Here is a 23,713-nt window from a genome sequence, read left to right on the forward strand (position 1 = left end):
TGAAAGCCGATAATTCATATTGTAAAAGTGTGACTTTATGTCAAAGCAATGCTTCCAACGGGAAAAATTACTCAAAGTACCTCCAGTGGCGCATTCAAATCGAGTTGCTGAAACCAATTGGAATCCTGCGAAACTGATGAGTATGGGCTCAAACGGCCCAAACCAACCTTAAAAATGATTTTTTAATGGGGCTTTTTGGGGCCGGTCCAGGCTGTGTTAAATTTGACTTTATTTGGGAAATATCACTATGGTCTGGATGTTACGAATGACAGCATTAGAATTTCAATTATCAACAGCCAAAAAGCTAATAAGAAAATTGATATAGTACAACAAAAAACCATAAAAGCATTTGTTTTATTGGAAGGCTTTAAGATATGAGTCTTTTTTTACATGGAGTTTGACAGTTGGCGGCAGAAATTAGTTCAGCCTGAAAACCAATGTCAACAGACGCTGATTCGTCGCAGGTTTGATCAGGTTTGCTCAGGACATAAATTGATTGAATTTTGTAGGCTGCGGCTGAAAACTTTTACATGGTTTTCCAAGTCACTTTCGAATGTAACCATTGTTATTCACCACGTGCAAAAAGTTCTTCCACATCGATCTGACATTTCAGTTCCATCTTCATATTTTTAATTTCTTCAGCATGATTTTCAACTCTTAAGCAGCCCGTTTATTGTTGCCATTGTTTATTGCCATTGTTTTTTCACCGAACAATCTAGAATTATGTTTTACCCGCGGTTTGATTTGATAATTGAAAATGTCTTACAGGGTTTTCCAATTCACTTTCGAATGTTCACATAATTATTCGCCGCATCCAAGATGTTTTTCAACAGCTGTCAAATGCTGTATTTACTTCAAAATGAAGTTTCAGTTTCAACACATGATCTTCATCACGCAACAAAGAACTGTCAAACTCGATCCAGCTTGAGCTGTGTTGAAAATCATGCTGAAGAAATCACAAATTATTACGATGGAAATTAAACGTCAGATCGATGTGGAATTACTTTTTTGCACGTGGTGAATGACAATGATTACATTCGAAAGGGACCTGGAAATTCCGGTAAAAGTATTACAGGGTTTCCCGGTTGCCTTATGAATGTGCACCACCTCCAAGATGTTGTTCAGCAGCTGTCCAATAGTGTAATTGCATCATAATAAAATTCAGATCTTATACATGATTTTCAACACACCGTAAAGAACTGTCAAATTTAATCTAGCATGAGACGTGCTGAAAATCATGTGCAAAAACTGAATCATTATTGTGATACAAATAGAGCATTTAACAGCTGTTGAAAAACATCTCGCAGTCGATGAAAAATGTTTTAATTTAACATTTGGAAATCGGCTCTGAAAACCCTGCAAAATCCATTTAAAATAGGAAGAAAAAAACCGAAAGGAAGCTAAAATGCATATTTATTCCTCTGTTAATGATGTGAAATTCAATATGGAGGAACGTAACTGTCCTATGGCTGAAATTTCAGCTTTTCTGGCTTAAAATATAGACGGAGTCAATCAACAATCCAATACAAACAACCTTTTACACCGCCTACCATAACTATATGGGCAGTCGTTTTTCTCGATTCGCGTAAAAATTTGAAGAAATAGATTAAAACAGTAAATCACTGGTGCAAATTGCTAATGAAAAAAAAAATATATATAGGTATAAATATTAAATATATAAAAGTAAATGAACCAAATCAAAATGTTTGAAAAGTCTTTTTGAAATCAGTTAATTTGTTTCTGTAATAATAATTTACCTTATTTGTGATACTAGTAATTTTGGACATTTTTTAATTGCTTTAGTTATTAATTTTTTTTTGAATATATTTGTAGAAATGTCACGAACTCAAATTAATTTTTTTCGTATACAATAATTTAAAAAAATTATGGAAGGATTAAAAATTAAAAAGAGATACACAAAGATGTTAAATAGTATTTCCGCACTTGTGATTTTTTATCTGTGATAGTTTTATCTATAAACTAAAAGAGAATAAAATACCTCTGCCCATACAGTTACGGTTGGCAGTGTATTAAATGTGACAAAAAAAAAAACAATATTAAAAAAAAACTCCCACTGAATGTCAACGCAGGATGCAGTACGTTAAGCGATGAAGTGCATCGATGGATGAAACCTTGCAACTGTAGTATCGAAGAATCTCCCCCTCCCTTTCCCCACGAGCTGCGTTTGATTACACACAACCGCTAGCCGCAGGGACTTTACTCTGATGGAAGAGGTTCCCTAGCGCCCATCATGCCGCGTGCAACTGAACCAGTAACTAAAGATCAGGTTAAAACCACTGAAAACGGATGCCTAGCTCCTTTGGATATAGTGGTGTGTGTGTGTTTGTGTGTGTGTGTGCTAGTGTACGTCACAACCACTTGCCAACGGCACAGCACAGCGCTGAACGCCTGAACCCAGCGTGACCTGTCAAACCGATTGCAAACCGTATCGAACCAGCCCACTGATCGAGAATCATCTTCCTGGTAGGGAACGCTTGCAAAGAGGGAAGGGTGGATGCTGAGAGGGGGGGGGGGGAGGGAAAAACTTTCTCCTTTTGCTGATGCACTTCTCGGCCGTGACTCTCTTACGCAGCACGTCGGTTGCTTAGTAAATCGATTCGTCTCGATTTGCCCCAGCGAGTCTTCTCCTCCCCATCTCCCCGACCACACTTAAGCAGGTGTGTGTGTGTGTGTGTGTGTGGGTGTGAGTGACGCAACAAGTCAATGGACAATCGGGCCATGGCCCTAGAAGGATGGGGATTGGTGTTGTTGCAAAAGAGGGAACAAAAGTTTTGCTCTTTTTCCGTACCCTTTTCCACTTAAATTGATTTTCTTCTTCCCAGAATAGAAAGAAGAAGTATCTTTAGTCAGAAAGTCACCTCCCCCCCCCCAACCCTCCCTTCACCCATCTTGTCATTGGACCTGTTGTTGTGCCACTGTGGGGGGGAAAAAACCACAACAAAAGCTTGTTGAAATAGTTTTCCCCGCCCGCTGGTAAGGGGTGTTCGGTCTTCGATTTGCTTTCGGCCTTGTTTAAACGCACTCAATCTTTCCCCGTAACCTCCCACCAAGTCCCCCTCAATTGGCACTGCTTGCCGAAATCGGCAGCGATCGGAGCGAAGCAAAATAAATGAATTGATGGTTTATCATAAATATTTATCGTCCACTTCATCCACCGCTGCCCGCCTGGCTGCCCATAGGGCGCAAAGTTTGATTGCGGGCGTTGGCGAAGCACTCGCACCACCCAGCTGACGCTAATGCTGCTGGACATTTTGATTTTTCGATTTCTGCTAACGATTACGATTATGAGCCGTTCATTAGTTTTTGGGGGGCGCCGGAGCCGGCGGCACGGTGGTGCAATCAACCCCAAAGACGCTGGCTCCGAAAAGTTGGAGAAAGTTTGTACCCACCGCCTGCAGACCCCCATGCCGCCACTTGGGTGACACTTTTACTGCCGCTCGGAAAGCGGGAAACGTTCGCCAGCCATGCTTTCGGGTTTTATTTTTCCCCACACACCGCCTAATGGAAGCATCCCGGAAAGGTCCTTCCGTAATCATCGTCTCTTCTCTTTCTCTCTCTCACTCTCTCTCACTCTCTCTCTCCCTCTTTTTTTGTGCATGCGTGTGTGTTTGTATGTTTGCAGATAATCCGCTCGTCTGCTCGTGCGACACGCAGGAGCTGTGGGAGTGGCTGAGCGACCACCGGAAGTGGGCCCGCGGGTACGACAACGTGCGGTGCGAGCAGCCGGCCGAGGTGCAGGGCAAGCTGCTGCTGACGATGGAACCGCAGGAGTTTTGCGACGTGCCGCTCATCCTGAAGATCGCCATCCAGGACATCCAGCCGTACTCGGTGCTGGTGTCGTGGCAGAGCCGGGAGCACTCCGGGCTGCACGGGTACCACATCATCTACCACTCGCTGGACACGGTCGAGGACGTAAGTAGCAGGGTGAAGGACGGGGCAGGGTATGGGAAAGAGTTTGCTTTGATTTTGCTCAAGTGCCGAGCGGGCAAAGTTTGGCGGAAGAGTTCGTAGCAGCGTCTTCAAGTGCTCTTGATGTGTCCCGCGTGCCTTGACTGCTTATGTGGTGCGCATTTGAGGCAGTTTTTGAGCGGAGGGGGCGATTTGGACTTTTCAGGGAATAATTATCATCGCCGTAGGTTAAGTGGAAAGTGGCAATTGAAAAACATCCAGCTTTTGTGTTGCGTTTCCTTTTCGTTTTCGAGAATTCGGAATCGCTCGCGTTTGAAATTTGAGTTGAGAAAAGTAAAGCGGCGCCTTTCGTTATGCAACCGGCGTTGCCCGTTGGGGTTAGTGTGCAGTCCAACGGGGTGCTGCCAAAAAGGCTAGCGTCAAAATTTCACCAAAGTGCATCTGTGTTTACAGTCGCTTTGTTGTAACTCAGTAACACATTACTTTTTTTAAAAAATTTTGCATCCCAATTGACATTTTCGAGTTCGAAAATCGGGGTTTCAAGCTATTTCCCTTAAACGGGCACCTTAAACTTCTCTTAAAGTAGGGGGGGTCTTTTAGAACAAGACCTTTAAAATCGACTGTGAAACGTATTTTTTGATGCTTTCATATCTATCCGTTGGGAAATTACGTTTCCAATCGTTATTACTGGTCCGATAGTCATTTTATACAAAAAAACCATCGAATTTTCACCAACTGACGCCGTACAAAAAGTACCTTCTTTTTTCGGCAAATATAAAAGCAAATTAATCTAAAACGAATTGGACGCCATCATCATTCAATGAAATAAGGTCTTTCGCACGCACAAACGAAATTTTGACACTTTCCACATGGTTTATCACACACAAATCCACAGTGTTTGGTATTTCGAGCACCATTCGAGCAGATTATGGTTAAAAATTTAGAACAAGTGTCACTTGGGGTGCTTGAGATACTAAAAATTGTGGATTTGTACGTGATAAACCGTGTTTAAAGCGCTTAAATTTCGCTTGTACCTTTGTTTGACCTTCTTCCAGCGGATGATAAAGGCGTCCAATTCGTTTTAGATCCATTTGCTTTAATGTTTGGCGAAAAATGAAGTTATTTTGTGAAAATTTGGTGTTTTTTTTAGTATATAATGATTATACGACCATCAATTTGGATGAGAAACGTTATTTCCCAAATGATTGAGAAAAAAAGCAACGAAAAGACCATATCAAAGACGATTTTAAACGACTTGTTCTAAAAGTCCAATAAACTGCTTAATCGAAAGTTTAAGGCGCTTGAAGTGTAAGGCACCAGTTTAAGGGAAATAGCTCGAAAACCCGATTTTAGAACTCGAAAATGTCAACCGGGGTGTCTATTTGCCGTAATAAAGCTTACTCCTGAAGTTATGCAATCGGTGTTAATAAAGTTGCGAATAGTATTCGAACTGAATCGGACATTAGCGTTGCCATAAAAAAATTAAACGCCTACATGTAGGCCATTCCACATGCTGTACATGAAAGGAACGGTCAAGTAGGTTATTATACAAGTTTTTGTTCCCTTTATTATAGCCAGCTAAAGTTAACTTCTACTATGTTTTTTTTTTGCTTTTTGTTTGCCAACAAAATGATGCTCTTTAACAAACACTTTCAACTATGCATTTTGTGCACCGTACAATATAAAGCGTGTGAAACGTGAATATGAAAATCATTTGCAAATATTCATTAGAAATAAATTTTAATAATTGTTTGTATGGCTTAGTTATTTATAAGAAATTGTTATTAGAAGCTGCCATAAAAATTAGACCATTGGTATAATTGTTTTTATTTATTTTTTGTAATGTCTTAAAATAAATAGCGGTCAAGGGCAAATCAAAATTGATTAAGAAAGTAACCAACAAACCTTTGCCTTTCTCCTCTCCCACAGATACGCGGTAAGACGATGAACCGGTCCTCCAACTCGGCCAAGCTGAACCGGCTGTCGTCCAACACGCGCTACCTGATCTGCGTGCTCGGGCTCGGCAGCTGGCTGACGTACCACAGCGACATCAACAGCTTGCTGAACCAGTCGAACCAGCTGCAGAACCAGATCCTGAACAGTGGCTCGGCCGTGCACAGCGGGTACGCGGCGGGCGATCTGGACGCGTCCCTGTCGAACACGCTGCTGTCGCTGATGATGGACACGCCCACGTCGCGCTGCACCGAGGTGCGCACGCTCGACGCGATCGGGCCGAACCCGCTGGCGGAGGCGGACGGCATGTCCGGGCGCAGCATCATCCACTCGATACTGACGCGCCGGCTCGGGCTGATCGTGGGCTGCTGCCTCGGCATCGTCGTGTTCATCGTGCTCATCTCCGTGCTCGGCTGGCTGAAGATCAAGAAGCAGCGGCTGGAGGCGGCCAAGCGCCAGCAGCAGCCGCACCAGCCCGAGTTCATCTCCTACCGGCACTTTTCCATCCCGAACGACGAGCACGGCCGGGACGGCGTGGCCGGCGCGATGGGCGCCGTCGTGGGCGGTGGCGGAGGTGGCGGTGGTGGTGGTGGGGTCGCCCTGCTCGATGGGCATCCGTCGTTCATCTCCGGTGCGGTGCTCGGCACCACCACCACCATGAACGGGGGCGGACCGGACGAGCACAAGAAGCTGTTCCTGACCGACAGTTGAAACGGGCCGGGCACGGTACGGCTGCCCGTCAACGCTGCCCTCGCAACGCTCGATCTGGTCAATTACGGCTGAAGCGGTAGGTTGCGGGTGGGACCCGAGGACGGGGGGGCAGGTGGCGCTGTCCCTTCTTTTTTCTACAGCTCCACAAACCAAGCCACAGATCACTCACAGCCCGCAAAGCAGAAACGAAGCGCGCGTGAAAGCGAGCAAAACAAAAAACAAACGAACTAGTAATAATCAAACAGCATAGCTAATGTTACGTGTGGATAAGCGTTGCCGAGCGAGTGCATGCATGGGGAAGGGGTTGGCGTAGGGTAAAAAAAGAAATTAGTACTCGTGAGCAGTATCAAAAGCTCCCGGGGCAAGTGGAACGATTTTAACGGGCAGAGCATGCAAGTGTGAGACTGGATTTGGCGCACTCCGGCGCCTTCATATTTAAGCGCCAATCTGCACCCGGCGGAGATTCATACCAAAACGACTAGGCTAACGGGAGGAAACACCTTAAAAGGGAGCGAAAGCGAAGAAGATGATGCTGGGTTATATAATTTTACATTTTATCTTGTTCGTTTTAAATATCAAAGTGTTATCATTAGATTTATTTATTATGTTTCTCTACTCAGAACAAACAAGAAATTTCAATGCGCATGACAAAAGATGGAATAATCGGCCTTATACAGCTTCCTTTACGCTGCGTGGCGAGCGTTTTGCATACATTTAGGCTAACGGTAACGAACTTATAGCGAAGCGTGCGCCGCGACCCTTTCCAAGCGCCCGCAGCTATGCAATCGGCAGTGCAGAATTGGATTTTAATAGACGAGTTATCCCCGTTTTTTTTGTTTTAGCCCATCCCGCTCAATTATTGGCTGATGCCTGTTTACTCTGTTGCATGCCACACACGCACACAAAAACAAACGCAGATGTTTGATTTCAATCACCGCGTTTGCAGTGCTGCAAAGCAAAACCATACATATATTAACATGAAAGCAGCGTGTTGACCAAAAACCCATTTCACCCCGTCACCCTAAAGGTCGAATAACGCGGCAAAGCAAAAATCAAATGAGGAGCTAAAATGACAAAAAAACAAAAAACACCCGTCAAAGCCAATACAGAGATGTTGTAAATATTTTGTAGAGACAAGATTATTGAGCTTTACACCGTGTTGTGCATCAAACTGCAAAAAAAAACTATACCGTGGTTAGGTTCGATTGAGCGAGGCTGAAATCGTTCGGTTTTTCTTTATAAATACTCACATAGGAAAATTATGGTTCTGGTTCAACCTCGGGGCAAGAAAGGGAAAACACCGAGGAAGAAAAAAAGGTAGACAAAAAAAAACACGAATCCACGAATGGAGGAACGGCCGCAGCTGGGAACGCGAAGTGTCAGAACCAGCGGTGAAAGTGGAGACGATTTTATTTGCTTTCCGTTTCGGCTCGCTGGTTGCCTTTAGCGTGACTTTACGACAGTTGTGTGCCGCGCAGTGCAAGGGACAAGAAAAAAAAGTCCCCACGGTTCTCTCCTTCGTCGGAATCATCCGTTTTCGTACAGCCGCGTTCGCTTGTGCCGCCGATCGGTTTGGGCCGAATCGGCTGATTGACAAAAAAAGGATTAACGATAGGCAACGGCAAAAGATTAAGCAAATGCAGCGTCGTGGAAGGGGTTTCTATTATCCGGCAGTGCTGCGCTCGGTGGCACTTCAGTGACGCCCGGCTTTTGTGTGGTGTGGTTACCACCGAAGTGGTTGGAATGTTTTTCACCTGCAAGCAATCCTGCCAGCAATTTTCCATTATTTCGCTATTTTTTTGTGTCATTCATTTGTATTGGCTTTTTCAGTTTTTACGTTTTTAGTATTCCATCTGTGTGGGAGCTTCTTCTGCTTAGCGGAACACACACACACCCACTAGATTTGCCAAGCACTGGTTGGTCCTCGGTTTTTAAGGGTGGCACGAAGCAACAAATATGAACCACTCTAGGCGAGCTTTATTGAAATGGAGGCGCATCAGTTTCTTGTCTACAGTTTTGTTTTTCTAGCTGCCTCGGGGAGTTTGCGGTTCATTTATGTTTTTTTATGCTGAATTCCGCGAACGCCGTACAAGATGCTTCGGGTGTAGTTAGTCCGTTTTTTTGCTCGTTTATACCATAATAATTTTGATATTTATTTATTTCTGTTTATTTTTCATACGGAAGGCACCGTCAAGAGCGTTGTTTTCGATTGTTTTTTTTTTGTTCTGATTTTCCCTCAACTCAACCGTTCGGACGCTGCTGGGAACAATTTTCGCACACCAGCAGGGCTTTTCTCTCTCTCTCTTTTCTCTATTACCAAGCACAATTGATTGTTATCGAAAGTGTGTATGTTTTTTTGTGATGTGGAATCAGCAGTGGAAGGAAGGATCATTAATGCTTCTAACAAAACAATCCACAGTGCTTTCGTGCAAAGCAGAACCGGTTTGCTGTGCAGTGTGTTTGTGACGCAGCTATGTATGCTTTTTATTTGGTTGTAAGCACAGTTTTTCGGAGTTTTGTTTGCACCCGTGGAAGCTCATTGTCGGTTGAGCTTAGAACAAATGAGCGCGTGATTTTTCATTTCCACCTTTTATTTTTTTAGAGACGTTTATAAGAGAAAAAACAAATGAAAACTGTTTGCTTTTTCGCACACAAAGCTTAAGGGTAAGGGTGAAGCGAAATGGAAAGAATGATCTTAATTGAAACATTATTTTATGGCACCAGCGCTTCTCTTGTTGCGTATTTTAACGCTCGCGCCTAAATGTAGGCAATACTGTGCTTTATTTTCAAAGCTACTGCTGGGCGCAACTTCAATGGCAACCGTGCGCGATGTTTATTTTATTTCATTTTGCAACTAAGAATATATAACAACGTGTTCATGTTAATTTATACTATGTAAGGTTTTTTTTTGTACTCCATTTAAAATACTCAATTACTGCACGCATGAGATCGTTACAATGTTGATTTAAGATAGCGTGTGCACGCTACAGAATGTTGCTAATTGGGAAACGCATTAGATTGTAAGCGAAAGAAATTTTGGTGCTAGCTAGTTGGTGGAAGGATTGATTGCAGTTTTGTTTTGCGTTTTTCTCTCTTTCTCTCTCTCTCTCTTTTGGATATGCTGAAATAAGTGAGGAAAAAAACAGGGCATTATGATAGAGTTGTTTCATTAGATATATAGTTACTTGCAAGTGAGGAACCGCTGCAATGTCATTCAAAAAATGCATCGTCTGGCAGCAGGAAAATGGAGGCGCAACGAAAGGCGAAGGTTCGGTGAATTTTTGATGAAACATAAATCGCCCCCACAATCGAGCGAACGCGTTTGTTAGCTTAATTGCTTTATAAGATTGTTTTGTTATTTTTCTTCGTCAGCAGTTGACAATGTTAGCCTTACCTTGGTGCATTGGTTTTTCGAGAGCGATGAAAAGAAAGCGTGAACGTGAAACAGGTAAATTAAAAAAAAAACATAAAATGTAAAACAATTACACAGCTCCTAAGCGCGAGGAATCACAACTGTATAGTCTAAAGCACGTGATAGCCTCTGCAAGATTGAACGCGTTTAGGGCCCGTTTGCAAGTGAAATGTTACTTCCCCATTCGCTTCAGTGTCAGTGAACACGGAGCGGGCAGTTACAAGGAAGCGGAATGAAACAGGAACATTAAAATGACGCGTGACGCGTAACATGTAAAAGCTGTATCTTTGCAAACAAGAAAAAAAAACACGAGCAAAACTCAAACAAAACAAGTTCATCGATAAATCAAAACAAATCAAAACGCTACCCCAAAACACTTCAAAAGTTGTAAATAAGAGAGACAAACGAATTGGAAGCGGAGCGCTTAAAACTATGCTAGACGAGAAAAAAAAAGAACAGCATATGGGAGGGTCGTTTTATTTATGTTGAAAAATTGTAGCCCGTGCAGATCGCATCCGATGCTGCGATTACGAGCGAAGGTGTCGCACGGATGTAAGTTGGGGATGATGTTTCGATGTTTTTAACATGTCTTATCGGAAAGCAGAAACCAAATCAAACTAACAAGCAGCCTAATGGTACATCCATTAGACACCACGGACACTTCATGTGAACCGCGAAGCGAGCAAACCAGAAACTAAAACACTGCTACACAGTGGGCGTGTTTGGTAGGAGCGTATTGTAGGGTAGATTTGAATAGGAAGGCTGCTTCCAGTCGACACAGCTGCTTGAGTAGGGCAACAATGATACTGAAAATGAGAAAAACAAAAAAACACTAAAATTTAGAAAATCCATTCCATCCCAGCATCCCAAACGAGATAGAAGAAAAAAAAAGCGAGCAAAGAAATGAGGAAGATGAGAGTGAGAACAGAAACTAACGAAAGGAGAAGTATGGAATGAGAACGAAAAAAAATCAATTGAAGTAAAATGAAAAAAATAGAAAGAGAAAGAGATAGAAAGAAAGAGAAAGAGAAAGAAAGAGAGAAAGAGAGAGAATGAAAGAGGAGAAAGAAAAAATCGATAATACATCGGAACATTAAAAACAAGTTAGCAAATAAAATTGTATTTATTCAAACTTTGTGTTTTAACTGAAACCTGACCAGCTGGGCAAGGGAATGGTGTTGGTGAGCCCCATTTTTTTCTGTGTAAGCATGTGTGTGTGTGTGTGTGTGTGTTTGGAATGATGTATGAAGGGGTAGGCTGTAATTGGAAAGAAAAAAAAATGATTAAAAATCAATGGCAGTACCACTACTGCCCAGCAAAACAACGACAAAAGCGTCAAAAGCGAAACTATTTATGTGTGTGTGTGTATGTGAGGTTGTTTGGATGTTTGAGAGAGTGTGCGCGTGAGTGTGTATCATCGTGACGTGCGTACAGATAGGCCGGTAAGCAATTATCGAAAGTATTAAAAATTTAAAACTCGATCGCAAGTAGAGTGACGTTGAAGAAAGTAAACCCAACTGAGTAATGTGAGCAGCCATACAACCCCGGGCAGGGTATAGCGCGTGGTTTGCATGACGGAGCAGGTGACACTGAAGATGATCCTAAAATACAATAAAAATTGATAAACCGGAAAGTTAACACAGGCCAGTAGCAAACGATTTGGGCATCCGAAACTGGGTCGTGCAGTTCAAACGCGCCTAAATGTATGCATGCCATGTAGCAAAGCTCCTCTTAAAAGCCCATCGGAGGGAATGTTTTGTTTTATGTATTTCTCTAATTTCAGACTGCCCATCTACGCGACTCTTTAACAGCTTTTACCAAGTTAGGCGGAAGACGCAAGCCGTACAAGAGGGAAAGCATTTCCCGTGGCGTAGCTAGGTTGAGCGGCGCGTTGAGCCGTATGAAAATCAAACACTTCCAGGCAGCTGCGAGCCCACTGGCTGACACTTCCCTACAGTCCCCGCCACGTCGGCGGGATGATTTCGGTGAATTTTAATTAAAAAGCAATGTTTCACCATTTTCTGCCGACGTGCCCGGACGCTCTGTTGGCAGGCATTGGGCCGGCCGGACCACAGTGTGACCTTTCACCCCGCAATGGAAGGGGACGCTTCGCTTCTTGCTTCCCGCTTTCCGTTTGCTGCTAAGCTGCTAGACAGGGAAGAATAACAATGTGAAGTGAGGGCAACGAACAGGCGAGGCGCACACGGGGCTAAGCGACGAACCGGAACCAGACGATGATGAATGAAGCCGTTGGTAAGCTTTTAATTGATTCGTTTCAAAAACAACATGGCACTGGTGCTGACACAAAAAAGCACTGCGGTGTGTGAGAGAGAGAGAGAGAGAGAGGAGAGAGAGAGAGAGAGAGAGAGAGAGAGAGAGAGAGAGAGCGAGGGGGCGCAAGAAGCAGACGAAGCTTTAGTGTAATTGGTCGGTGAGGTGGGGCGAAGGGTGGTGGTTGGTTTTTGCTTGGTACGGTAGTATGACGAAGGTCTTGTAATCACACCAAGACGCTCGCTGAAGAGGGCAAAAGCATTTCACTTGCACGCCTCTTGCGGACGTTTGTTGTTGTTTTTTTATCCTTCTTTCTTCTACTCGCTGCCCTCACTGCTGAAGGTGGATGAATGCAAATTGGGAACGGCTGGTTTGTACCCGCAGTGCGAAGAAGCGAACGCCAGCACAAGTAATGGATTAATTTGGTAAAATAAATGCTCGCCTGCATGTATGCAATGAGTCTTACTTGGGCGGCTTTTTAAGTTAAGCAATAAGATTTTGCTAATAATAAAAACATATTTTTAGTTGCACGCTTGAGCGAAGCACTTTGCAGCTGGATTGAAAATTCCCCCCTCGTCTGACGGTAGAAGGCAGAAGTTGAACATGGAATACTTTCGCGCGCACCAAGGCGTATGAATCATCATCCGCCCTCTCTCCCATTCAATGGTCCACAGGTGGTGGTGATCGTAGCATAACGCTGCACAGGTAAACGAAAGCAATGAAAGAAAACCATAGCACACACATCCAAAGTGCTCACAAAGAAAAAGCGAAAAGCGGTTTCTTAGATAACAATGAAAGAAAGCCAGAGTTGCACCAAAGCGCGCGGGTGAGGGGGGGGGGGAAAGGCAGGAATACAACGAGCACGATACAGCAGTGCCCGCGATGCACACCGTACCCAGCCAAACCGAAACGCATCATTATCAGTTGCAGCCACTTTAGCGCAAAAACCACACCACGGCTGTTCCTGCCGGGCAGCACGCGGAAGCACAAAATTAACTACCGGGGGCGCGCGTAACGGCGTAGCGCAGGAGGGCGGGAGGGAGGGGGGGGGATGGAGGGGGTGGTGAGTGGTTCTGGAAACAAGAAAACAGACACACCAACTACCGGTCCGGATGCTTGTTATCTGCGCTGCGCCAGACGACTGAGTGCCGCTGAGTGCTGAGACGGCGCCCGAAAGTTAGGCTGTGTGCAGTACACGCTTGCCGTAGCAAAAGTTTTCCACTGGGAGCAGCGAAGGGGAATGCGTTAGGAGGAAAGATTCAATTTGATGCCGTAACGTATGAGGCCTGTCAGTGCTGGGCCGCTCGGCTGTCTCGCTCTATCGTTCGTTTCCTTCTGAACGCTTCGGTGAAATAAATTAATGAGATAGAACGCTTACAGTGAAGAAAGGAGGGTTGTTTTTTTTTGAAATTTCTATAAAGTTCAGCTCACTAGTGCAGCGCCATTGCAATGGATTGTAGGTTGCGCGTGGTTTGTATGGAAAATTATATACACTTTGAAAAATAGTTTAAATATTTGCAAATAAATTGTCGGCTAATGACGAAAAGTTTTGCAACGGCGCTACAACAAACGGGGATCATTTGCCAAGCGCCTAGTGAGTATGCAAATTGGTGCTACACTAGGTTATTTCTAAAACCTTTTTTTCAAAACAGCATTGAATCTTTAAAAAACATCTTGAAAAGCTTTCAAGATCCTTGTCGCTACTAATTAAAGCAGCATTTCCACTTGTGGTGACATTTTAAAATTAGCTATTTTTCTCTACGGTTATATCGCTTTCCCACAGCAACGAAAAAAAAAACAACAAGCATTTCCATTGCATTGCTTTGCGCTCAATTAGGTTCGCACCGTTCGCCGATTGAACCACCGCGAATGCTTGATGCATCAACGGCAAACCAAATCCACGCGCTCAATGTTAGCAACCTGGACGAGCGAGGATGACGCAAACCCGCAAAGTGGGCTAGCTAGAGCAAGCGGCCCGAAATCTTAACGCTAGATTAACGCTCTGCAATGTGTATGAGTGTGTGTGTGTGTGTGGGTGTACACTTTTGCCGAAAAACGCCTGCTTGTCTGGTTTCCTGGTTTGCGGCTCCGGACGGTACAACGCGCGCTGGCGCGGGCTGGGTTTGGTTAAATAATGCTTTCCCGGTGCCCAGTGTGCAACGGGCGAGAAGTGCACCGTCGTTCAATTTGCTCCGTATAAACGCAAGCCACGCAAACTGACACACGCCTCTGTCTGTCTGGCTCGCGGGAAAGTGGTTTCGGACCGTTTTTCCCAATCCGCGGAAAGCGCGTCCACGGCGATGTGCGACGGTGCGGGACGCGCCAGCGGTGTGCTTCTGCATCGGTATCCTGGTCACGGCACCGATCCGTGCATGTGCCGTTCTTGTGTTGTTTAACGTATTTTTCTGTACGCTGGTCGCTTTGGCATTCGCGTTCGGTGTCGGTGGGGAAATTAAGTCGTATAATGTTTTCCTACCGGCGGTTGCAGCTGCCGACGGGGCTGGGTGGTTTGTGGAGGGGGGGGGGGGGGCCGGGAGCCGGGCTTCCACTGTTTCCCTTTTTTCCCCTCATTCAACACTCTTTAGCATCGAAAAACGCCATCCACGCCGTGATGCCGTGAGCGAACCGAAAGCACTCCTGACCGCCTAGATCCTGTACTGATGCTTCCCGCTCCCCCTTCCACCTAATCACCACACGCGTTGTCTGTGCGGTTCCCTCTTTGCGGCTCTGTGAAACTGAGCGCTGGAATCTCATTAGCGGGCGGGTCGGTACAGCACTCGAGCCCCGGGGACCGGCATGACCCTTGCACCGACATCCCGCCAGCGTGTGCTTCGCGTGTGTCATTTCACTGGCCGCATCAGCCCCGCGCCAGGCAGGGGGAGGTGAAGGAACCAGTTCGCCTCTTCGCTATTATGATGTCCCTTTCGCAAATTTCGCCTCGCGAGTAAGCCGTTGAGCGGGCAGTGTGCGCGCCCTGCAACACATGCCCGCCCAATTTCTCTCCTCGCTCACTCGTCGCGCACATTAAGAGCGGTTGGAAAGCCAAACGCCGGTAGCGAGCCAACACGGCGACGAAGCCCCGCCGGAGGGGAAAAACAAAACGAAGAACCTGCGCCCGCCCAAAAAAGGGGAGAAAATAAAACAATACCGAAGCGCGTCCAAACCGGTCTGGCTGGAATGCTGCCCGTGCCCCGGGGAGGGTGGAAGTGCCCGGGGGGGGGGCATGTAAAACTCGAGCGTAAAATAAGATCATTACCACGCGCGAACATTTCCATTATTTTAAATAACAATACGCGCCCGTCAGCAGGCTACCCGCTCCGGCCATTTGCGATTTCGTTTTGTGCCGTGGCTGGTCGTGCTGGCTGTGAATGGGGGGCGATGGGCGAGCGGGCAGAGCAGTAGCAGACAATGTGAACACGGGTGCAAAAGAGCATCCATCTTGGTGCCGTTGGTGCCGTGGCACGTTATCGGGCGTGTTCGGGTGGCGATGGAGGCGCCTGGTCCGTTTCAGCGTTTCGGGCAAATTGGACGGGCCGCGGGGTAATGGTGTGTCGCCAAAGGCTGCACACTGGGCACGTCCGTCGTGTGCTGAGTGGTGATGGTGGTGGTGGCGTTTTTTTTTTAATTTCATTCCTCCAACACCACGCATCGATGCATTAATCGACGCCGAGTCATTTGCGTTTTATTTTGTTGGCGCATCCAAACCCAACGCTGTCCTAAAACAAATTAGCAGCCATTGCGAGTGGGTTTCCGACGGCTCGAACCGTATCCGTAATACTGTTGATGTAGAAAGAAAAAAAAAAACACGACGAGCGAAGGGAAAGAAAAGTTGTCGCTGGCAAGCGAGCAGCCCGGGCCGAGGACCGCTTTGCGCTTGTCAACCGTGCTCGGTTCGGTAAACAATCGATCGATTAAACACTCTCAGCTCGTGCTGGATTCTGGCTCGCCTCCTCGGTTGATGTTACTTGCGATGTGCTCGACGGCATGCTCCGGCTCTCGTTTGCATGTCCCGATTGCACGATGAGCCAATGTGCTAGGCGGTGGGCATCAAAGCCGGTCCTGCCCGGATTGCAAAAGGACCGTGTACCGGACCGTGTACCACTGCTAGCGTTACGCACGGAACAATGCCCGTGCCGAACAAGGGCCCCAACAGCCGGACGGATCACGGACGCTACTGTAGATGTGACGGTTCGCGACATCCCGTACACTGTAATTTATCGGGCCACACTGTCCGGCCGGCTGTTGCTGTTTGCAAACGTCTCTTATTTTTCAGGTTTAGTGGATTGGTTGCGTGAAAAAAAAAACGGTTAGCAATCACCGGTTCAGTGCGGGAAGAGGGTTCAATGGACACTCTCAAATTAAATGTTATCTAGATGCGGCAGTGCAAACAGGCCAAAGCGTTGTAAAATTGAAAAGCAAAACCATTCGACTGGGGTCCTATACGCTGTTAGCGCCTTACAGTATGCAATCGTACCGTTGTTGGTGCGAGTGGTTGTTGAATGCGATGCTTATGAGTATTGCATACCGTAAAGGCGCATCAAAATGCTGTAAATACATTATGCATTGTGATTGAAATGTTCACACTGACAGTTTACTGACAATTTTCATAAAAAGTAATGAAATAATAGATAAACTAAAAACTAACCACACTTTAAGGTGCTAATTGCTAACAATTGACTCTTCTTAGGCTGATGGACTTAATTATTTTTTTAATCTATTTAGGCTCTAACGTGCACAAATTCCGATTGCGAGTCCCATTGAATCGATTTTTACCCAACTTGTAAATGGGAACAAAATTTCCAATAAGCAAAAAAAAACTGTTATGAAAACTCAAATCAATCAAATGTGGGGCAACTGTTCCGGGGGGTCCGGGGGAGGAAAAAAGAACGAATTAAATCAATCCCTGCCCAGCGGGCTGGAAACCAACTGTGAAGCGTCAACAGTGCGATAACGGCATTACATTACATTGCGCACCATAATTATACGCCACAGAGGATTTCATGCGTGTCGTGCTGTGAAATGAAATAAAATAAAAACGCTCAATTATAAAGGAACCTTAACAAGAAGGGCAGCGTGAATCGAAGCGTAGAGGTGGGGAAATAATGCGTGCCGGGTGAAATGTGTTTTAATCGGTTGCTCAAATAAAACATGAAACAAAACAACGTATTGTGAACAATAAAATTCCAATTAGACTTTTCTCCTGGTTAAGGCTTATTTTAGCAAACACCTTAACATATGCAATATACTTTCGTCGAACAAATAGAGCTGCTATTTTAGACCTGAAATGGGTCCTCAGCAGCTATTTTAGACCAGATGTGAGTTCATGCTGAGGTTCCTGGATCAGTAAGGGGTCATTATTAGTTCTAAGACCGGTATGGGTTCATGATCAATTCCAGGATCGGTATAGGTTCATGCTCGGTTCCGGGACCGGTGTAGATTCCAGGGCAGGTTCATGCTTGGTTCCATAACTTATGTAGGTTCATCTTCGATTCCAGGACTGGTATGTGTACTTGATCGATTCCAGGATTGGTATGGGTTCATATTCGAATCCAGGACCTGTGCAGGTTCTTCTTTATTTTAAGGGTTGGTATGGTTTCTTGATCGATTCCAGGACCGGTATGGGTTCATCTTGGATTCTAGGACCGGTATGGTTTCATGATCGGTTCCACGACCAATATGGGTTCATGGTAGGTCCCAGGACTTGTGCAGGTTCATCTCCGATTTCAGGACTGGTATGAGTATTTGATCGATTCCAGGATTGGTATGGGTTCATATTGGAATCCAGGACCTGTGTAGGTTCTTCTTCATTTTACGGGTTGGTATGATTTCTTGAATGATTCCAGGACCGGTATGGGTTCATTATAAGTTCTGGAGCCGGTATGGTTTCATTATTAGTTCTAGGACCGGTATAGGTACATACTCGGTTTCAGGACCTGTTTAGGTTCATCTTCAATTTCAGGGCCGGTATGATTTCTTGGTCGATTCCAGGACTGGTATGGGTTCATTATATGTTATAGGACCGAAATGGTTTCACTATAAGTTCTAGAACCGGTATGAGTACATGCTCGATTCCAAAACTGGTCGATTTCAGAATCGGTATGGGTTCATCTTGGATTCTAGGACCGGTATGAGTTGATGATCCGTTCCACGACCAATATGGGTTCATGGTAGATCTCAGGACTTGTGCAGGTTCATCTCCGATTTCTGGACTGGTATGAGTACTTGATGGATTCGAGGATTTTTATGGGTTCATGCTCGGTTCCAGGACCTTTGTATGTTCATCTTTAATTTCAGGACTAGTGTGGTTTCCTTGATCGATTCCAGGACCTTCTCGATCGACATGGGTTCATTATAAGTCCCGGGACCGGTATGGTTTCATTATTAGTCCTAGGACCGGTATGAGTACATGATCGGTTCCAGGCCTGGCATGTGTTAATGATCGATTCCAGAATCGGAATGGGTTCATGATCGATTCCAGGGCTGGTATAGGTTCATCTTGGATTCTAGGACCGTTATGGATTCACGATCCGTTCCAGGACCGGTGTAGGTTCATTATTAGTTCCGGGCCTGGTATAGGTTCGGTTCCAAGTTCCAAGACCGGTATGGGTTCAGTATCAGTTCCAGCGCTGGTATGGGTCCATCATCGATTCCAGTACCGGTATGAGTTGAGCATCAGTTCCGGGACTAGCATGATTTCAGTAACGGTTCCAGAACCGGTATGGGTCCAGTATCAGTTCCAGGAACGGAATGGGTTCGGTTTCGGAATTGGTTCCTTCATTGATTTGTCATCAGTTCCTGATTCCAATTGGATTTGCGCCTGCATGTATAGCTTGAATGTGTCGATTGCATAAAACAAATTGCTACATTGCATACTTTCAAGCGTTTAGTAGTTGCGTTTTTTTTCACTCTCACGCAACACAACACACAAGCTTTATTTTAAAGCCGTTTTTTTATCAATTTAAATCTTGCCACATAATTTAAGATACTGCACACGCTGCGCGGCACATAATTTCTCTTTTTACGCTCCCCCCCCCCCCCCCCCCCCCAAGCCAAGGACACTCCTGAAACCAAATGGTAATGATGGCTATTAGGGGAGATTGGATGAAAACTTCTCAATCCGTGCCTGCGCACAACCAAACGACTTGTCAAAAAAAAAGTAAAAAAAAAAATACTCCATCATCATCCTGCTCAGCCTACATGCAACGCCTAACAAGCGCCGTCCCGGTAATATAATAAGCTTCTAATTACGTTAGCGACCACCGACGACCGATTCTCGGGCTGGCAGTACGGGGGAACAATTATTACCTGGTTCCACACTTTTTTTTGTATTGCGGTTGCATCACACTCACACACACACACACACAGATGAGAACAGAAACAAGCCCAGTGCCCAGCATTGCCGGCTGGGGGGAAATAATGAAATGCAGTTTTCCCCTGTGCGAATAGTGCGACCCGCGGGCAAAACCGTCAGCATAAACGTTGCTTTCCGATGAGTGGTTTTTATGCAGCGTGGGGAATGGGGAAGGGGGGGGGGGGGGGCTAGTGAACGGAGCAGAGGACGACTCGCCGCCAGGGAATAGTGAGCAGCGGCAAGCGGTGGATTCGGTTTTTGGTGTGTGAGGGCTGTGGCGTGTGGATGAAAACCCACTCCCAAGAGCAACGAACGACTAGTGAGGCAGGGAAGTGCATGGGGGGGGGGGGGGAGAAGCAAAAGATGGCGACAACGATGACAAATGAAAAACCCGGAGCTAAACGGGGCTCAGCGGCTAACATTATGCTGAAGCATTTGTGCCGTTTCGTGTAATATGGGGGGAGGTGCGTTTTCCCCCCCCCCCCCGTTTTGCGAGACATTTTCCGAGCCGGGACGGGGGTGGAGTGTGCGGGAAAAGAAACCAACCGCAGTCACATACAATCTCACACACACACACACACACGAAGCGCAAAGAGTTTAATGGATAATAAGGTGCAAATAAGGGCAGACAGTTTTCGGGAGCCGCCCGGCAGGTTGGTGGAGTTTTCCCGCACTCCGGGCATCCCGGAGCAATTAGTCGTACATTTTCCACCCTGGGCGCGTTGCCGCAATCATTGTCCTGCTGTACGTGAGTCGGTAGAAAAGTCAGAAAGAAAGAGAGAGAGAGAGAGAGACATTGCGGTTCCCATTGCTACCTTTCTGTGTGTTAAATTTTGCGATAATTTGTGGTTCTCTCCTCTCTCTCTCTCTCTCTCTCTTTCTCGTTCTCTCCTTGCCACAAAATCTCAAACCCTCCTCCTCCCCTCCTCCCCGCTTACCACCACGAAAAAAAAACTCACTCCCCTTGGGTGGGTGAAACATTCGGTGGGTGCTTTAAATTGGATTTTCCTTCATTTCATCACCTCTAATTTGTCGCCCAAGCGGTTTGATGCAATCCACAGCCCAAAAGGAGAATGAAATCAAAAGCAGGAAAAGCGGAAGCGGGGAAAAAAAGCACACACAAAACTCCCCGCTGAGAGTCCATTTCCTTGGCCCTTGTTTTGCCCACAATTATCTCATTTTTTGGCAATTGGCTGCTTTATCGACCATCAACCCGTTTGGGCGGCAGCGGATTGTATTTTTAATGTCCTTTCGGTTGCTTATCTTTCGGGTGTTTTTTTTTCCTTTTTTCTCGCTCGCTGCTCGTCCAAACCTGGGTGGGCCAAATATTGTACAAAATTATACTTTTTCCCTCCCTTGTCCGCTGCCCAGCGCTCAGCCCGTCTAATCCATCCCTCGGCGCCGGTGGGAAAGTTGCCACACTTGTAGCCGACCGAAGCGGTTGGTGCCCTGTTTGCACCAACAATAAAAATACCCACCGTGAGAGGGTGGTATTTGCCGCGTACCCCCTTTCGCTCGAATACTTTCGCCACACCTTGGTGGGCCGTCTCGCCTCTTCTCGCACCGCACACTGTGCGCCACCGGGGCGTGGAAAATTTGTCACGCTTGTTTCGCGCTTTCGCGCACAGCGAACTCGTGGGAACTTTTGCCGAATGCCTTTCGCCGCTTTTGCTGGCAGCCGATTTTCGTGACCAGCAGCCAGCCGTTGGTGGGAGGCGGAAGGAGATGAAGCAGGCGATACTTTCCCCAGGGCTAAACCGACGGCGGCCAAATTTAAATGCCAATGGGAGGCGACCCAATCTTTGCACACCTGTAAACCGTGAGACTGTGTGCTGCCAATTGTCGCCCGTGTTGGTGGGGTACGGAGGGGGTTGGGGGGGGGGGGGTTGGGAAGGATGGGTAGTTTCAAATGGGGGCAATTTCGGTGGTTGCTTGCAGCTGCGGACGGTAGCGAGCGGTAGACGGCCAAACTTGGCCCGTTTCCCACCTGTTCGGGTTGGGGGCAGTTGGTGTGATAAAATCCCTCTCTCCCCCCCCCCCTCTCCTCCTTGGTAGCCTGGTGGGCAGGTAAGGCGAAGCTATTAAACGGCATTTAAGTGTGCGGTTTCGTTTGCCGCTCAATTGATGATCAATTGCCGAGGACTGGGACCACCGTTCAATTTAATGGGCCGTTCGAATTATCGCTTGGAATTAGAATTTATTCCGCTTCGATCAAGATCGGCCCGTTGGCAAAGGTTTGCGTTTTGTTTGCAGCAATGTTGCAAAACAGGTGGGCGCTTCCGTAGGGCAGGGGGGAAACATATAAAAGAACGACTTTGGACAATGGCTGCCATCGTTTTGTTGTTTTTAAAACGTACAGAACGCCAAGTTTGCTCTATTGTAGCGTCTTGATTCAAGTGTTGTGGTTATGAGTATGGGCAAAAAAGTAAGCAAAAAGTAAGCATAAAAAGCAACATTGAGCATTTCTTTTATTTTGAATATTTCACGTTGAAAGAAGTGTTTTGATGCTAAAAATCCTATCAGAATTAACAAACATTTTCACCGCTCACCATTACCATAAGAATACTCGTTTTTTTTTCTTGTTGAAAATTTTAATTTATTTTTATTTTTTATTTCAAGTAGTATTAGGAGTTTCGGAATTGTGAATTACGAGAGGCGAATGCTAAAAAGCCTAGTAAAAAATAAAACAACAACAACAACTAAACATCTTTGATTGAAAACTATTCCCAGGAGACTAGTGGTGGGAGCTCGGCATCGGACCTACCCGATTCCGATTCCGTGTTGGGAATCAATTCCAGAGCCGATTCCGATGCCGGAATCGATTCCGATTCCAGATTCGATTCCGATTCCAGATTCGATTCCAGATCCGATCCGGAGTCGATTCCTGAGCCGATTCCAGATTCAACTCCAGAGCCGATTCCGGAGTCGATTCCTGAGCCGATTCCAGAGTTGATTCTGGAGCCGATTCCGGAGTTGAATCCAGAGCCGATTCCGGAGTTGGCTGCGGCGCCGATTCCGGAGTTGGTTCCGGAGCCGATTCCGGAGTTAAATCCGGGATCGGCTCCGGAATCAGAATCATCTCCGGAATCGGAATCGACCTGGGAATCGCAATTTGCTCCGGTAACGGAATCAGGCTTGACTCTAGAAATGGAGTTAGCTTCAGAATGAGAATTAGTTTTTGAAATGAAATAAGAAGTGTGGGAAGCGAAATAAGTCCGGGAATTTCCATGTGAACAGATTATTTACTGGTAAAAACTGATTCTTTGCCGCTATCAACACGTAGCATCATAGGACCCAAACGCCTATTCCTATGAAGATGCCCAAACCGACTCCGTTTCGAACCCAATTCTGATTTCGGAGTCAATTCCGATGTCGGAACCGATTTTGATTCCGGAGCCAATTCCGGAACCGATTCCGATTCCGGAGCTGATTCTGATTCCGGAGCCAAATCTAATTTCGGAGCCGATTCCAGAGCCTATTCCGATTCCGGAACAAATTCTGGAGCCGATTCCGGAATCGATTCCGGAGCTGATTCTGGAATCGACTAGATCTCTTTCCATTTCTCTAAGCAGAGTGTTTGACAGAAAAGGTGTCCGTTTAAGTCAGGCAATACAAATAACTGACAAAATCCTTCGTTGAGTCAGAGTTGTCAAGCAAGAGTCAAATCGAGTTGTCCACCACGCATTGTCACATAAAATATTATTTTTTTAAACATTCTTTCGCTAAAGCTTGAGTCACATTTATATGTGCTGGGAAGATTGCAATTCAATCATAACGTAGTTTAACTTTTTGTTAGGAGTCATCCATACATTACGCAACGCTCAGCGGGGTGCAGAGAGTAGGATGTTTTATGTATAATTTTATGATTTTATGATTATATGATTTGTGTAACATTTAAAATATATTATTATATTATTGTTCCGAAAAATGCGTTACGTAATTTAAGGATGAACAGTATGTACCAGAAATATTTTATCAGAAAATCATCAAAATATTTATAAAATTAATCCTGTACGATAAGATTGACATTTGACATTAAAAGGGGTGTGCTTGGTTTACATCGATTTAATACACTGTAAAACGTT

At 45.6% G+C, this 23,713-nt stretch overlaps 1 protein-coding gene across 12 annotated transcripts in view; it reads left to right on the top strand.

Moving 5' to 3' along the window:
- LOC121592112 (chaoptin) overlaps positions 1–9,809 on the top strand; it is a 99,654-nt gene extending 89,845 nt beyond the window's left edge. For all 12 annotated transcript variants that reach the window (XM_041913409.1, XM_041913500.1, XM_041913419.1 and 9 more), the window contains 2 exons: positions 3,644–3,933; positions 5,860–9,809. In XM_041913409.1, coding sequence (XP_041769343.1) covers positions 3,644–3,933; positions 5,860–6,594 — 1,025 coding nt within the window. In that variant the 3' untranslated portion in view covers positions 6,595–9,809. The remainder of the gene's footprint in view (positions 1–3,643; positions 3,934–5,859) is intronic.
- The last annotated feature ends 13,904 nt before the right edge of the window (positions 9,810–23,713 follow it).

The sequence above is a fragment of the Anopheles merus genome, chromosome X (assembly GCF_017562075.2).
Source record: "Anopheles merus strain MAF chromosome X, AmerM5.1, whole genome shotgun sequence".
NCBI lineage: Eukaryota > Metazoa > Arthropoda > Insecta > Diptera > Culicidae > Anopheles > Anopheles merus.